The sequence below is a fragment of the Haemaphysalis longicornis genome, unplaced genomic scaffold (assembly GCF_048455015.1).
Source record: "Haemaphysalis longicornis isolate Haplotype H1 unplaced genomic scaffold, Haemaphysalis longicornis Haplotype H1 scaffold_1, whole genome shotgun sequence".
In the NCBI taxonomy this organism is placed as follows: Eukaryota; Metazoa; Arthropoda; class Arachnida; order Ixodida; family Ixodidae; genus Haemaphysalis; species Haemaphysalis longicornis.
The window spans coordinates 281,466,314-281,483,775 of record NW_027526203.1 but is presented as its reverse complement, the minus strand read 5'-3'; the positions used below and the strand labels follow the sequence as shown (position 1 = coordinate 281,483,775).

At 45.7% G+C, this 17,462-nt stretch overlaps 1 protein-coding gene across 2 annotated transcripts in view; it reads left to right on the top strand.

The window, feature by feature from the left end:
- Vimar (visceral mesodermal armadillo-repeats) overlaps positions 1-17,462 on the top strand; it is a 68,242-nt gene that overhangs the window by 22,172 nt on the left and 28,608 nt on the right. For both annotated transcript variants that reach the window (XR_013317759.1, XM_077678852.1), the window contains exons 9-12: positions 5,916-6,047; positions 7,208-7,345; positions 11,254-11,379; positions 16,315-16,404. Coding sequence is in view for 1 of the 2 variants with exons in the window: in XM_077678852.1 (XP_077534978.1) it covers positions 5,916-6,047; positions 7,208-7,345; positions 11,254-11,379; positions 16,315-16,404 (486 nt within the window). In the remaining variant the exon portion in view is untranslated. The remainder of the gene's footprint in view (positions 1-5,915; positions 6,048-7,207; positions 7,346-11,253; positions 11,380-16,314; positions 16,405-17,462) is intronic.

Genomic DNA, 17,462 nt, shown 5'->3' with positions numbered 1-17,462 from the left:
TGTTTCATTCGCTGCTAATTTATGATTTCCATCTGGGAGTCATCAAGTTCTCCAAAACGTAGGGGCTCAGGGCCAGCGAAGCCTTGCGTACAAATATGGCTCTCCTTTGTTTACGTCAGTCACGCACTCGTGTCTCCGGGACGCCCAGTGTGCCGCTCGGTTCTCCTCGCTGTCAGTTCCCCTTGCCCTTGATAGACGCTTCATAGTGGCACCTCTCCAGAGCCATAACGACTAACACGAGGTGCTAATTACACAGCAGAGGTATGTGCAACAGCTGGCTGAGGCATGTCCATTGAGGAATGGGTGCACCAAAAGTTACTCGTGTCACGCTGGCAGATTGTTTTAAATTGGATTGAGTTAGATTTTAGAAGGAGCTCGTGTCCATGGGAATGCTGATGGCCACTGTGAAGCCAATTTTGGCTTTGAGCCCGATTGTAACGCGTGCACAAATTTGGAGGTTACCTTAGCAAAAAAAAAAAAAAAAGAGGTGCACATTAGAATCTTGCAATTACGGTATTCGATATTTGAAGACAGTTTTTTGCCTTATTCGTATTCGATTCGTATTTGAAAATTTCAGTATTCACACATCCCTAGAACAAACGAAATCAAAGGGGGCATCAGGAAGCGTTTCATGTTAGTTCTTCACTTCTGTCGTAATGTAGGCAGGGTGGAATGCGCATAAGTGAGTGGCCGCACCAGTGCATACAAGAGGTATGCTGGGAGGACCCCCTTTCTTGGTTAGAGAGGAAAACAGAGGAGCTGTTATTTTTTTAAGTGGTGGGAAGGTAACATGGAAAGCTGGGCGTGTTCGTACATAATCTAAGCAGAACCGCACAAAAAAGACAAAGATAGAGCGAGGACGCGCTCCGTCTTTGTCTTTTTTGCGCTGTTTTGCTTAGTGGGAAGGTACAGGTGCTGCAAATATTGAGCGCTCAGCAGCACAAGGTCTCTTGCTTCATGGCTGGTGTGGCTGCTTAGAACGAAGCAGTTGATTACCCTCCTGGGGGGGGGGGGGGGGGGGGGGGGTGGTACAGGAAGCGCTCAACAGAGAATGAGTCCGCTGCAGCGTCTGTTATGTTTGAAAAACTTTTCACTAAGTGGGGTTTCTAAGGCTGTGTACATGGTCACACACGGTCACATTCAGCTGTGCCGTACAGCATCTACAAGGGCAGTTTTTCGCAGAATGGGGCACTTTAAGGCTTTTACCTTAATACTTCGAAAATTTTCAAGTAGTGCTATTCAGTTTGAATCTGAATTGAATATCATCATAATTGCGTTGATATTTGAAAGTTTTGAATATTGGCACACCCCTGGTGTACACAGGCCTAAGAACAAGCTTGTTGGGCTCCTTTGTCCCTCAAGGATTTATGAACTCACAAATGCTTCTATAAATAACAAAGATTCAATTCTAAGTCACACAAGCAATGGTAGAGTTCTGCAAGTGTACCACAAAAATGACAAATCAAGGCCGTGCAAACCATATCGCACGTGGTAAGCAGCACTTGTACGCTACACTAGCATACATCCAGTAGCAGAGGAAGGTATCTTCTCTACACACAACGGTAATCAGTGCAAAAGCTTCGATGGATCAAGTCTGTGAAGCGCACACTTCCTTGGGCAGCGTTGAGATTTGGCTGCCCAAGGGTGAAGCACTGGCAATGATAAAATGAGAGCACGTAATCTTGGTTTGGTACATTAAAATACTATACTCGGGAACAAGTTAAGAACGGCACCAGCTCATGTACGGTATCACTCCGCCTAAGCGACAGACCCGGATGTCAACGGGCGCGCGCGTTTTGAAAGGAGACTGCCACGAATGCGTGATATCGTCTGCCTTTTCTCACGTAGTTTGTTTGCCGTCGGTGCAGTAGTTTATAAGCATATTAGGTCCAACAAGATACAAAAACGGCTCGTGCCATGTTCAAAATATTCCCAGTAACGCGCTACTTGTGCTGCGCGGAGTGACATCCGGCTGCGGTGATGAGGCACAGCAGCAACTTCGGTGCCGTTCTTAAGTTGTAACCGAGTATAGAGGATATCTACAACAGGTCCGCAGCTACCATCATCCTTCATAAGGAGAGCAGTAAAATACCTATAAGGAAGGGCGTCAGACAAGAAAACATAATCTCAAATGTTATTCACAGCATGTTTACAAGAGGTATTCAGAACATTGCATTGGGAACAGTTGGGTGTAAGGGTTAATGGGGAATACCTCAGTAACCTCAGATTTGCTGATGACGTTGCCGTGCTAAGTAACTTGGGGGACGAATTGCAAAGCATGCTTTCCGCACTGGATGAACAGAGTAGAACCATGGGCCTGAAAATTAATATGCAGAAAACTAAAGTAATGATCAATAACCTCGGGACAGCACAGCGGTTTGAGATAGGTGGCGAGGCAGTGGAAGTGGTAAGCGAATATATCTACTTAGGCCAAGTTGTGACCCCAGATCCCAACCATGAGGCAGAGATAATTAGAAGGATAAGAACGGGGTGGGGTGCATATGGCAGACATTCTCAGATAATGAATAGCAGCCTACCATTGTCGCTGAAGAAGAAAGTGTATGACAGCTGCATCTTACCGGTACTCACCTACGGGGCAGAAACCTGGAGGCTCACTAAGAGTGTTCAACTTAAATAGAGGACGACTGAGGGAGCAATGGAACGGAAGATGATACCCGCTGCGGTGGCTCAGTGGCTAAGGCGTTGTGCTGCTGAGCACGCGGACACGGCTTTGATTCCCAGCCACGGCAGCTGCTTTTATTATGGAGGCGAAAAGCAAGAACGCCCGTGTGTTCGAGATTTCGGCGCACGTTAACCCTTTGAGGGTCGAATTTTTTCGCCAAATGTGACACCCCATATTCGATTTTTTTTATTGCTGATTTAAATTCTTCGGATGAATCTATTCTGAGAAAAAATTATCGTAATTTTTATCGTAATTTTTAATTTATCGGAATAATCGTAAATTATCGGAAAAGGCTCGCTGGTTCAAGGTCAGTCAGACAGTGCATAGCCGGCTGCTGCCGTGGGCAGATGACGCCGACGAATCTCTCGCACGATTAGACTTTTATTGGAGCAGATTTGCGGCGGACGGGTTCGATTCCCGGCCGCGGCGGCCGCTTTTCAGATGGAGGCGAAAAGCAAAAACCCCCATGTGTACGAGATTTCGGCGCACATTAAAGATCCCCAGGTGGTCAAAATTAATCCGGAGCCCTCCACTACGGCGCGCCTCATCGCCTGCGTTGTGTCAGTGCGTTAAACCCTACAATCAATCAGTCAGATTTGCGGCGGAAGAAATCATCGCGTTTCAAACATTTCTCGTGGGACGAAGGGGCTTTGATGTTTTTAGAACGCGAAACCTACAATAAAAAAACATGTGGTTGAGAATCTAGGTATGATTAGTTCCAGTAAATGATGTTTCTTATCCTCTGAGCCATTAGTTCATATTTCGACAGTTCTAACTTCGCCGCCCTGCCTGTGCAACATGAAAAGCGCGCGCAAATCTCGGAAGCCGCCCGCGAGAGGCGAGAGCGGCGAGAGTGAACCACTCGTGGTGGGAAGGCGGCGTCGGCAGACGTTGTCTGCTCCTTCAGTGCTTCGTTTCAAGCGCGGTACGGCTTGTAACTAGGGCAGTTTTATTATTAACAGCTGCTAAAATGTCCAGCACTTCTATTTATTTATTTTACAGAAAGAATTTTGGCAATTTTCACAATATATTCGATGATATTACGATTTTTGTGCGTCGCGTCCATAGAAGAACATGTAAACTATGGCAACACGCTTGACATGCCATCTTTTGTGCTGCTCCGAAAGCTGCATTTCCTCCTCGCCAGACAGTGACATTAATGTGCAGCCCGCCCTCGCTGTCTCAGCCCAGCTGATTCCCCTCCTCAAATACTTCTTTCTCCGTGCCGTACATGTGCGTCATTGACCATTTTGAAAGTGTTTGCCGATGCCGTACATGTACGGCCGTGACCCTCAAAGGTTTAAAGATCCCCAGGTGGTCAAAATTAATCCGGAGCCCTCCACTACGGCGCGCCTCATCGCCTGCGTTGCGTCGGCGCGTTAAACCCTACAATCAAATCAATCGAACGGAAGATGATAGGTGTAACATTAAGGGACAAGAAGAGAGCCGAGTGGATCAGGGAACAAACCCGTCTTATGGACATAGTAGTAGAAATTAAGAAGAAATGGGTGTGGGCAGGGCATGTAATGCGAAGGCAAGATAACCGTTGGTCATTAAAGGTAACAGAGTGGATCCCTAGAGAAGGCAAGCGTAGCTGGGGGCGGCAGAAAGTTAGAAGGGCAGATGAGATCAAGAAGTTTGCGGAGATTAATTGGCCGCAATTAGCGCAGGACTGGGGTAATTGGAGATGTATGGGAGAGGCCTTTGCCCTGCAGTGGGTGTAGATAGGCCGATGATGATGGTGAGGATGAATCTCGGTTTAGGTTAACCGTACACTCCATTTCCTAACTTGTTCACTCTTTTCGAAATTTACGACTGCAACTGGTCATAAGCTCACTTATCTGGCTGACCATTTTTCCTCCCTAGCACCCCTAGCTGTGACCACTGCCACCTTTCAGCACTAAAGCAGCGAGTGTGCAAAAGCAGTTCACTTTTTGAATGACAGGGGGCTAACAATCTGGAAAATCTGAAGTAGGAGACGAACCAGAGACACACCTTTTATGTATAGGCCCTGGACCCTACAGGGAGTTTCACGATTGTTATATCAGGTGATTCTGGAGGAGCACGTTAACCTCCTCACTTGGGGTGGCCAAATCACTCTGGCTGTCCCATGAACTACCGTGGCCTAGAGCCTACGGAAGCAGTGTTCTGTATAAGCTGCATCTTTTAGAAGAAACTCATGCTCATTCCCACCTCGTAAAAGCAAACTGATTCCATAAATTTGATGGCTAAAGGGAGGGGCATTCCAGCAGCTGCAATTACATCGTAATTTCGGCAGTCGTGGCGCTCCCCTGCTGATAATTTAATAATGCGCTAAAAGTCCGCAGTCAAAATGTTAACAATAATGCTAGGGTTTGTGAGGGAGGCTAAATTATTTCCTGGCAAAAAAGCCTGTCATTTTCGGCTCTGTGCCATCGTTAGCATTGCGCGGACAGGTTTTTTGTAGCACACAAGTGCATTCAACACGTTCTCGGTTCCTTCGTGGGCCCCAGCAAAGTGCCTGAGCAAGTGAATAGCGTCCATCACCTGAAGTAAGCACCGCCACCACTGCTGGTGTTATCTAGTATCACTGATTGAAAACCGGGACTGCCAAGTTTATTTCAGCTCCGTAAAAATGAAACTCGATGCCTTTTTTTTTTTTTTTTCCCTGACGTGGCACATTAATATTTGTGGCGTTCTGACAAAGCACATTAGATATTGCTCCTTTTTTAAAATGTCTTTTTCTCAAATTACTTCGTTAAATCGGAAACGGCGCTGAATCTATTTTGTTACTTCAAGTTCATAAAAGCATTGATCCGTATAGGCACCTGCCGGGGAATCCGAATTTGTTCATTAGATAGGGAAATTTGTAAGATCGGGTTTCGTTAGATCGAGTTTTGACTGAATATATAAAACAGCAAATGCGACATATGCAAGGCACTACAGAAGGAGAAAGAAAATAATGCAAACAGTGCATACAGTCTATGTGGATCATGTGCTCTGGACTTGATTGAAAGATGATTTGTGTGAAAAAAAAAAAAGGAATATTACTGGCACTTTCCTATCAATGTCACGCAAGCTAACTTCGTAATGTCAGCTTAACTGTTTCGTGCTAAGCTCTTGATGCTCTGTTAGGAAGTCAAGTTCAGCCGTGCGTTTTTATTGTGGGCAGTTAATTACCATCGTTGGATTCTTAGTTTGGCTGCAGTTACTGTTATCCGTGTGTGCCAATTCCTCCTTCTCTACATGACAGATGCCAGCATGCGGCATGTCTACCAGAATGGCAGCGGTCCTATTTACAAGGCTACCATGTCATGGCTTCAGGCAGACGACGACAACCTCCGAGTTGCCGGAGCCCTCTCGGCTGGCAACTTTGCTCGCAAAGGTAACCTGTCAAATACCTTCAAAGCGCCAAAAGACAGGGAATTGTGCTTTTTAGCAGCCTTGGTCTGACAAGCTGGCATAATTGAAGACCATTATATTCAGCAGGCAGTGTTGTTTTTCTCTTTGTCATGATTGTCTGTGTTCTCACAAAATGATGGCTACTACACACCGTTGCTTATTAATGGGGGTGATTTACAGAGCACAGGCATATTTAGGTTTAGAGATTGCTTTGCAGCTGTCTGATGCCCAGCAAAACCATGATTGTGAAGTACAATGCCGTAACGGTTTTCTTTTTCTCTAATATTTGTGTGCATGTTTCACGACCCTATCACATATTTACGGGTATGCCATCAGGTCAAAGGAAGGCTCTTTAGTGTTGCCCCTGAATGGCAGCTTGAATTGTCCTCTAAAATCCCTCGTGAGCAAAAGTTGTCAGTAATGTTTCTTGCGGTCTGTCTCATACAGCAGTGCAGGATTACAATGGGTTCATTACCTGTAGTATCACAGGTAGTGGCGTAGTGCAGGTTTGCTCTTATGCATGTTGCAAGTGCATCACAGGCTGAATGCAGCATGTGTTTTTTTTTTTCAGGCCATTATAAGGGTTCTTAAAAAAATTAGTAGCCACGGCACAATGCACACCAATTGTGGGCTCGTGTTGTGATGACATGTCATGTGCTCCCTGGGCTCCCAGTTCAGCACACGACTTTTTTTTTTGTCCAACGTTGTGCACACTTCTACAACATGCAGTTGGCATATCCTTTATAGGAGAAGTTGGTTCAGTTGAAGCAAATATTATTTGCTTTGTAGTCATTTGTGTGTGTGTTTTTTTACATGTTTAACATTCTTGCACGTTAGCTTTTTAATGAAATTGAAGGTGTGCCTGTTGTAGGCATTGGCAATGGCCAGAGTTTGCGCAGCCAATTTTTTGGCTTCTTTATCATGATCAGCCCGTGCGAAGCCTCAAACCTAGTAGTACTGTGGCATCCATGTGTCAGTTCCATTTGTTCTCTCATTGGTGGGTCTGAATCAATGTTTCAAAAATTGTTTGCCGTTGTGGTTTTTGTGGTATTTGGGATAGCCTGTGCACTCAGCTGACATGAGTGGAAAAGGTGCCACCTCTGCCCATTGCTGATTTGTGCCCCCGTGCTGCACTCTGTCCAGATGAGCACTGCATTCAGATGGTCAAAGATGGGGTGGCCACTCGCCTCCTGGATCTCCTCACGGAGCACGCCGGAACGGACGGGGACATCAGGCTACAGCACGCTCTGCTGGCAGCGCTGCGGAACCTAGCCATCCCCAGTGAGATTATTTTAATGTTTACTAAGCGACAGTTTTGTAAGGCTGCAAAGCCTTACAACTGGGTAGGCAGCCCGAAAATTCAACCTAATTCATGCAAATAGCATCTTCTGGTTAATTTGATGTGTGAACCTTCTTTAATACAGTAGAGCCTTGATTATAGTATTACGTTTAGGGGGCTGCACAGAGGTGTTCTATGACCTGTGTTGTATACATAGCACTTGGCCGCAGAGCACAACCCAGTATGTAATGTTCCACTTGGCTCTGAAGGAGCTAAAACTTTGTGAAAAACGAAATACCAAGGATTGTGGAACCCCAGTAATACTTTTTCATTGCACCTTAATTTACTTGGAAAAAAAATCAACAGAGATAAACTTTTAACAAATTCATTTGAAAATGCAACAGTATTAAGTGCCTGCTGTATACAGGGGCAATATTCGTTGTTCTCTCCGTCTGTGCTGCAATTCTCCCTTTTCATTACTTCAGCAGTTTCATTCCCCTCAGCACCCATGAAAGCAGTTTGACTCTGGAAGGTAGCGCACAGGTGCCGCGGGGATCGCAGAAGTTCGTTTGCTTCTATCAGATTTTTTTTCATCCACACGGGAAAAATGGGAAAACTTTTACACCAACAGCTGTCAATATGTCATTATGTGGGCTTAGGAGTACTACTTTTTCTGGGTGGGTGTTACGGCACAGGCGTACCCAGGTCTGAAAAACAAAAAGCTTTTGCCGCTTCAGAAATTTGAGGGATCGAACACAACCTCTTTGCTTCTGAGGCGGGGATCCTAACCACCCGGCCATGAATCCTCACTGGTAACAATTTGTATAATTGCGTGTTTTGCATCAAAATTTTGTGGCATGTTTTAATCCCAAGGAGAAGAATAAAAATCAATCGTGGCTTGTAGACTCCAGCTCAACTGGAAACACCAAAGGTACTTGCTGTTGCTTCTGCAGACACATGCCTATACATGTGACACACGACATGTATCCACATAATAAATTGGCCAAAAATCGCACCACCAATATGGTACTTGCGGGTCTGCAGGGTCATGTGCTCCAGACCAATACCTACGCAGGGCCCACATCAGGGGTTTTTGTTTTGTTCCATTTTAGAGCTGCAGCTTTAGTACACTGGGAATGAAATGTTACCTTTGGAGAATCGTTGTAGTTCCGTACAAGGTGGTGTCAAAAAGTTTCGAGACGAGCTCTGTTTACAAGGAGGTGTGTATCCTCGAAGTCTTCTTTCTGAAGTGCATCGAGCACCTCCTGCGATTCGTCCTGGATCTCTGTAGTGGTGCTAACACAATAACCTTTGAGCTAAATCTTCATATTTGGGAGGAGGGTGAAGTCCACAGTGGCTAGAGCTGGTGAGTAGGAGTGCGTGCGGAAGTGTGATGACGGTGTCTCAGAAAGTGGTGCCACATCTGAGGAGACCTCGGTGGTGTGGTGCATTGCTTTTGCCAAATGCCTCCCCCCATACGCCTTGGAACCTGGCAGTAGAACGTGCTGTTGACGGTGTCTGGCCCCAGGGGGATGAACTCTTGATGCGCAATGCTGCCAATGTCGAAGAAGACAATTCGCATTGCACTTGGTCAAGCTGCCCTTGTTTAATTAACCGGGGCCTGTCCAGGGTCGTACCTGTACAACCAAGTTTTATTACCCCTAATGGCCCTCGACATGGAACTCAGGTCATCACTGGCACACCGGCAGTGACCCGCCGCAATGGGGCAGTGGCCAAGGCGTTGTACTGCCAAGCCCAAGGATGTGGGTTGCATGTTCGCTGCTGTGGCTGCTTTTCTGATGGAGGCAAAAAGGGAAAACACCTGTGTGCCGAGATTTAGGTGCACGTTAGAGATCCACAGGGGGTCAAAATTCATGCGGAGCTCTCCACTACCGCACGCCTCATAGCCCAGGTGTAGCTTCAGCATATTAGCCTGGTATTCTGAATCCCTCCTCCACTCGAGCCGCCAGTCGAGGAGGCCCCTGAAAGCGATTTTCGCATGTACATGCATTGCGGCATCCTCCACTATATCAAGTCGAGGAAACACGTGGGGTGGAGGACAGACTCGGAATGTGGCCATAAACCCCCCAAACGTTTTTTTAACAGCGAAGATATTCTTGGTCGAGGCTTTCATAGGACGAAATGTGGTAACGTGGTCACAGCGATGTAGAGAGGGCATAGCCTAGCGAGGAGGAGAGCAAGCGCCAAGCACACATGGCACACATGCAGCAAGTTTAAAGAATGCTCGAACTAGACGCTTATATAGGCAAAGCTTTTGTAAACTACGAGATCTGGTTGCAGTGTTTATAGTACTTGTCAACATTGTGAACCAAAAAGGAAACATTAGGAATATTTGAGGCTAGAAACCAATACATAGGTGATGTTTGTGTTGTTCATTTAATTGAAAATACATGGCTGCTTGATTTTTGCGATAGCAAATGAAAAAAATATGCTCTGAAAAAAAAAAAAAAGCACTTGTGGCACTCCCTCATGGCAGTGTTCCAAATTCAAAAGTAACAGAAGGTACCGAGAGAGACAGAGACTCTTTATTAAAGAGGAGAACGCAGAGAGGTTTGCCAACATGAGTTCGTCGACATGCTACTCTGCGGGGAAAGGAGGAGAGGGAAAAAGGGCAGTAGGTGTAGTTCAGAAGAGTAGTAGAGAAAAAAGAAAATAATGATAATAAAATACAGTCCTGCTTCAGGTCATTAAGTTGAAAGTTCCTTGCAATAAAGGTACCAGTAGATGGCGCGAGCAGTGGAACACGGCAAAACGGAAGTAGTGCAAATGGAAATCGATCTGCTGGCTTTGAGAAGTTCTAGGAAGCTAGCCTTGCGATAAGGGGACGCCAGGCAGCTGCTTCACTGTTAACATCAGCATTCACGACATTAAGTCAGTGAAGCTAGGCTTTCTTCTTTCTTGCCTATTTAAGTTATTTTGACACACTGGCGGTGTTCCTTCTGCTGCTGGGGCAGCAACCAGTAGAGGATGAGCTTGGCAGCAACTTGATGCATGGTCATATCACAGGCGAAGGTTGCCTGGACTGTTCCACATGATACGTTGACAATGGCGGCAATGTTGCGGATTGTTCTCCAATGACCATCATGCACAAGTTGTTGCCGAGTGGTTTTGGCACTCTTGGGATTCAGTGTTGAACGTCTTCCTGATTTCTCGTTATCTGCTGATGATGTTCTGCTACCCTTTAACCATATGGGCCACTTAAAACATCGATTGCAGCTTTGCCGGAGATTTGGCGAGTCGTGCCAAATGTCTCTATAGCAAATTTGCCCAGTTTCGTGCAGAATTTCACATTCAGTCTATGTTTCAACCTTCTGTCAATCATGAAATCGTAGATGTGATCACACATGTGTTCATAATAGCAACAGCTGCACAGGTGTCAATGTGTGTAAAACGCTCCTTGTACACACTCAGTTATGAATGCCCATGCTTCTTGTGGCTGTGCATGCAGCCTTGTGCTGCCCTCTGTGGCCATATTACAAAACTTGTCTCAAAACTTTTTGGTAGCACCTTGTAGCTATATGGCAACAGCTGTTGCTGGTGGTCATATTACCTTTGGGTGATCGTCCATTAAGTTTTTGTTGAGCCTTCAACATTCGGGTGACTCACTGATGATTGCAGCTCTTTCTGGGGGCCCAATTTTATAGGGGGTAGACAGGCACTAGCATACTGTAAATAACATAAATTAACATAAGCGTTAGTCTGCATGTGTAGCTAGTGGCAATTCGTGCCATTTCAATGCACTAAGAGACATTTTCCTCAAAAAAAAAAAAAAGAAGAAGAAAGAAAGAGTGGGCTTTTTCTCACTCTCTTAATAATTACTGTAAGGGTAAAAGGTTTGAGTCACATCAGCACTACTGTACCAAATGCACTGTTTTGTCTTCGTGTTTAGTGGAAAACAAGCCCCTTCTTGCGGAACTGGGGGCTGTCGACAAGTTGCTATCAATGCTTGCCGTGGAGACGTTTCCTGTGGTTTTCAAGCTTCTGGGCACATTACGTATGCTTGTCGATAAACAAGGTAAGTCGTCACCTAGCTGGTACTTGCTGTCACTTTGTGTACTTTTTTTTTTTTTTAGCTTGCGAGCTTGCACGTTTATTTGACAGGAAGGAATGACCCTTATGAGTTTCTGCTCACTGGGGAGCAGTGCATTCTTTCGCTTCAAAATTAGCACCCAAAAAAGTACACATTTGTCATCATTTCTTCACTGAAGGTAGAAGATAAATTCGAAGAAACCACAAGTAACATTAAGGGGTCATGAAGACAAAATGCAAGTTTGGTTTATTCAAAAGATTCTCTCGTTAGAATAACACTGATGCCGCTTTTATTGCAAACTTCACTAAAATAAGCTATACTGTAATAATTAGGAAAAACGAACATTGCCATGTGACACCCACTAGCTCTTTTCCCGCACTAGAACCTATGACGTATTATGGGAAGCTGTGCTGAGGCTAGCAAAAGCAAACAGAAAGTTAGGCAGGGCTTATAAGCTTGCAGAATGAGCTATTTGTGCTTAAATTTGGTGCATATTCTTTTTATAGCAGTACGAATGGTGGCTTAAACAATGGAAGTTATGAATGCACATGTAAACATAGAGGCAACAGTGTGTACTGCATGCACTATGCTTGTTATGTCTGCACAGCAGTCCAGCGCTTTTGGGGTTGTCTCGCGCGACACTGGCCAATTGGTATAAGCGACATTGTCTTAAGTGACCCTGTTTGTTGAGCATAACCAATGTTTCACGAAACAATTACCTCCAACTATAACAAAAATAAGCCAGATGCGATTCCGGTCAAAAACAAAGCTAGTGCGGACAGCGGGCCTGGGGTGCTATCTAGAGGATGAACGATAAACAAAGCAACAAAATATGTTTCGTCACCCGCTGCAGCCCTAGTCCACACACTTAGCATTCGTTTCAAATACCTGCCCTGGAGACATCATCGCTGACGTCATTAAACACAATTTAGCGGGAGAAAAGTCTTTCATGGCGATATTGAAAAGAAAGGGTGATAGCACCGAGCCATGTGGAGTGCCAGTGCTTCCCAAACTGGAGACGTTTTTATGGGACCCAGGTGCAGAGTGAGCGTTCTGTCTGATAGAAAAGAACAAATATAGTTGTAAGTCTGCTCTCCCAAATGGGAGTTCGTTGTACCCGCGAGAATTGCTGATTGGGAGGTGGTGTCCAATGCTTGTGTAAGGTCCAAGCCAAGGATAACCTTGGTTGTCCGCTCAGGAGCAAAACCAGGTCAATACGTAAGATGATGCTGGAGTTGGAGGATAACATCCTGAGTGTACAAGTTAGGGCGAAAGCCAAACATGGAGGGCAGAAAGAGATGTGTCCGTTCGGCAAAACTAGCTACAGAAAAAAACTCTCCCCATGGCTGGAATTGAACCTGGGTCCCTCTTGTTATGAAGCCTGCGTCTCTCTACTTGCTCCATTTCGACATGGTCGAAGTGGTTTGGAAGACTCAGACGACAACCAAAGAATCCGTTACAAGAAGAATGACGTTACTCTGCGTGTTGTAAGGCTGCCAGCCACAATACGTTAGGCCTAACTTCCCATTTTTTAAGACGTTAGGCCGAACGTCACATCTTTGGGTTTGTCACCTCAAACCGGCACCCACTCAAAAAATTGCTCACTGAACGCCAAGCAACAGGTACTGATCTGCGCCGTACACCCTAAACCCAAACGTTAGACCTACGGAGTTAACACCCGAGAGTTGCTGTGGGTATTATAGAAAAGTGGTGTGTACCTCCAGATTCGCACATACTCGCAGTGTGGGATTGGACAACCAAAGAATCCATCACAATAAAGCTTCGCATTCAACCATCGTTGTCGTTAGACGGAGGGGTGCAAGATTTTATTTTATACGGGAAGCATACTTTGGCGACACTCCCGCAGGCTTTTTGGCGCATACGTTCTTGGGTTGTGGCTTTTTTGATGATTCTTCCGTTTCACACCTTTCAATGAGGAGCGTATATGTGCGAAAGCATTACAGTAGGAGCTAAATGGAAGCAACGTGTAACAGGCTCCAACTAACAACATTTGACAGCACGCAAGATTCTTTACAACTAACCCTTACAGCTAGGTAGGTTCAGAATGCCCTCAAAGGTTGCCCGACACGGCGGATGACGACTGTCTCAACCGGACTCCGTGAAATGGGCTGACATGCTTTTTGTATAACTTCCGTCTCTCATTCCGTCTCCTTCTTCGTGCTACATGTGCTCCGTCTTGCCTGCTGGCGGTGTACCCGTGATTGGCGGTTGACTATGCACGTGTTCTTGGCGTCACCTTGAAATTTTCGTGTGTCAGATATTCCGGTGTTTTTCTCCTGGGAGGCATGTTGGAGATCTTCAGCGGTCCAGGGGTGAGACAGCTGCGCATATTGCGCACTTTTGATACAAATCTGCTTTCCTGCGCCAGGCTGCTCCAAAAGCTTGAAAATTGCAAAAATTGTGCCAAACTGCTCCAAAACAGTCTGAGAGCCAAGGATTTTAACGCTCCCGCCAGTTTCAGTGGGGAAAAATGCTTACTGACGGCATAATTTTGCAGCACCCCCAAGGTGATCCTGTTTGTGAAGGTTTAATTGATTGATCATACAATAAAAAACTCACATAAAATTGTCCCCAAGATAGTTTTTTCGAAGGTCACCATGTCGGGTTGCACATTGAGTTTTTTTTAAGTTTTCCCATGGAAAACAATTGCAAAGTCCTGCAGAAAAAATAAACATGTGTACTCAGGCGACAAACTACTGGTGAAAATTGATAAAAAGACGGCAATTTTCGGAGCGCTGTATGTTAGAACGACATTACTGGGCGCCGCCATCTTGGTGTGGTGAATATTGGAAAACATGGCCGTCGGGCGAAACAGTTGCTCATGGTTCAGGCAGAGTGCTCTTCGCCGATTTCTACTGTTGTTTTGGTTATGGGGGTGGCTGGGTTTTCATTTAGTTGTTTGATCTGTTGAGGGAAGTTGCGTGACTCGAAGAACGGGAGTTCATCAAAAACAACGTGGGGCCCGTGAATTCGCCGTGTTTCTGCCTCGAGTGAGAGGCGCGGTGCGTGCTTGAAGTGAAATTTCGGACTCATTGCGGTGTTATAATAAAACGCTGAGTTATTGCTGCCTTTGACAGCGAGCTTGCGCGTGGCTGAAATGAGACGATCGACACTGCAGAAGTGGCGGCGCAGGCTATATCGCCGCAAAATGTTCAAGCAGTGGCCGATAGCGGGACGGGCTATTATTGCACGCTAGTAATAATGGTTTATTTATCTGAAGTGAAATTTAATGCCAAGAGGGAGGTGGCTAAACATACCAACGTTATTCAAATTGCGATCGTAGTGAATGCGCACCTTGGGGATTGAAATGGGAGGGATGGTGGGGCGCGAAGATCGTCACCTCGCTTTGCGCAACTTTTGCCATGCCTCTACAATTGTGTGTAAAGCCGAGTCTGGGATTACAAAAACAATAATTTCAGCATTCACATGATAATGAAAATGCCTTACGATTGCTTAGTTTTTCGATTCGATGTTTTCATTGGCACTCCATGCTATCTATGCATAGAGCCTAAGAATTTATAAATGGCTTGTAAAAAGGTAGTGCAGTTCGTGCCTTGTGGTACTCTAGTAGAAAAAACTTCATTGAAAGGCTGTTTCAGTGTTATGTACGTTCAAAACCCATTAAAAAGTGCACTCCCCCCCAAGTTGCCAAAAATTTGATTTTTAGGCTCCTAAGGTGACGTAATAAATGTCATCATTCTGCTCCAAATCAAGGTTCTTCTGCTCTAAAATCGAGATTTCGCTGCTCCAAAAACTGCTCCCAAATCTGATTCAGCTGTCTCACCCCTGGCAGTCTGTGCGTGGCTATGTCGCGTTGATTTCCCTCTTTCGTTGTTTTATTTTATTTTATTGTGTTAGCGATGGATAGGGCATGTCAACAAAAGTTCTCGCCATTAATTCGCAGACATGGCTTCACAAAAGAACATAGAACGAAGAAGCTCATGCGGACAGGGGTTTACGTCAAGCCCACCCAGCAGGGAGGTTGGCTGTTGCGGTGTCGCTGTGCGTACAGGCTCTGGCAGCCTAGTTGCTCACAGGAACATCAGGGGGGGGGGGTTGGCGCCAGCTCAAACACGGTTTCCATGTATCGGCGTGCTTGGCACAGTATGTGGATTCTGCTTGCAAACGGGGTGCGACAAACGGCGAGTTGCAGGCTTTTGAAGTGAAAACAGTACTAGCAAAACATGGGCTCGAAAAATCCATAAAAGGCATATACAAGACAAAAAAGGCATTTTTAGGCTCTAAAAAGCACATATAGGCACACACCTTAAAATTGGCCCCTATAGGCACAATAAATGATTTCTTAAAATGTTTGGATTCCCTTAATTCTTGCTTATATGTTAAATAGGCTTGATACGAACTCAAGGAAAAAATAGGCATTTTGCGTAAAGTTCTGGTCTCTAGTGATGACTGATGGGGCAGGAACTTACTGAATGAAATTTTAGGTCAGCCCAACAAGCAGTGAAAAGAAGGATGATAAAAGTAATGCTCAGGGACAGGAAACGAGTGTCTTGGATCGGGAATAAACTCAGGTGGATCCTAATTGATGTCCTAAGACGTCGTAGCTCAAATTAAGATGAAGAAGTGGACTTGGTCTGTTTGTGCAATGCGGAAAACTAAAACCTGATAGGCCACCACGCTAACAGAGTGGTGACTGAGGGAAGACCATTTAGTCTATGGAGGAATGAAATAACAAAATTTTTATGGGCAAAGAATGGGTTAGGGCATCGCAAGACAGGAGCAGTTGGTGGTGTATAGGAGAAGCCTTGTCCTGCAGTGGGCACAAATATGATTATTATAATGTTAATAATAATAAACTCTAGTCATAATTGATGTGTGATTGACGCTTTTGCAATACTAGTTCGGAATAAAAGCATGTACTATTATTATTTCCTGCAGAGGCTGTGGCCACGAAGTTGGGCCTCAATCAGCAGCTGATTGAACACCTTGTGAGCTGGTGTAACACTGAAGACCACCCTGGTGTCAAAGGTAAGGGTGCTGGGTGTCATTTGTCAGCTGAAACTTGCCATTTGTGTGTTGTGAGGGCTGCTAGGGCTCATTATAAATGGAAGCGCCGCAACCTACCACTTTTTTAGGAAAAAGAAAAAAGACTGGTTTACTTTTTTTTCTTCATTTAATCTTAGTCGACAGATGCAGAAGATCGGATTTTTTATGTGAATCATGAATTCCAAAAAAAAAGGGATGTAGGGGTAGAAATAGTACATGCATATTTGCATTTTATCGCAGTGTGTGCATGAAGGTCTGTACTACTATGGTCCCCCGCAGGGGGCACCTTGTGTACTCAAGGTGTTTTGGTGAGTAGCGCCACCACGGTCCCGAGCTCCGCAGGGGTGCCTACTGCCGTAGGCACTTGGTGACTTGCAACACCACGGACCCGAGCACATGTGGGTTGGACCCACCCACGCCCCGGCTGTGCGTGGCTGAGCCGTGTCCGGGGAAAAGGGAATCCTGGTGGCTGAGCCAAAGCCGGGGTTGTTTTGGACCTTCATGGCCCCCCGGTAGAGGCAACACACCACTTTGGCCCCTGCTTCTCGCAGACGGTGCCCCCGGTCTGACCCGCCCGGGGGGAACCAGCCAGTCGCCTTTTCCTGCCTCCCTCTCAGCTCTTTCACCTTCCTGTCTTCTTTTCTACCCCTATCCTGTCATCTCTTCTTTTCCTCATTTCCACACATTTCCAGGCGGCGAGGGTTAACCCTGGGTAAGGAATCAACCTTGAGGACTTAAACAGGGTTATAGCAGCTATGTATGGCTAACGCGCATCTAGCGCGTTCCCAGGTTGGGCTCGGTGGTGGGCGGCCAGCATAGCTGCTGAATTGATTTCACTTGTTATGGCAACAAGATTTTCTGCATCCCATGATCGTCCTCCAAAACGGGGACGCAACAAAGCAGTCCAGCAGTTTTTCACTCCTAAAAAGTCAGAAAATTTCCTAAAGTTCCACGTCATGCACTGTGAAAAAGAAGGCTTGTCAATGAGACGTCTGTCACCATTCTTGGTAGCCAAAGTTCTAACGAATGAGCTAGGCGGC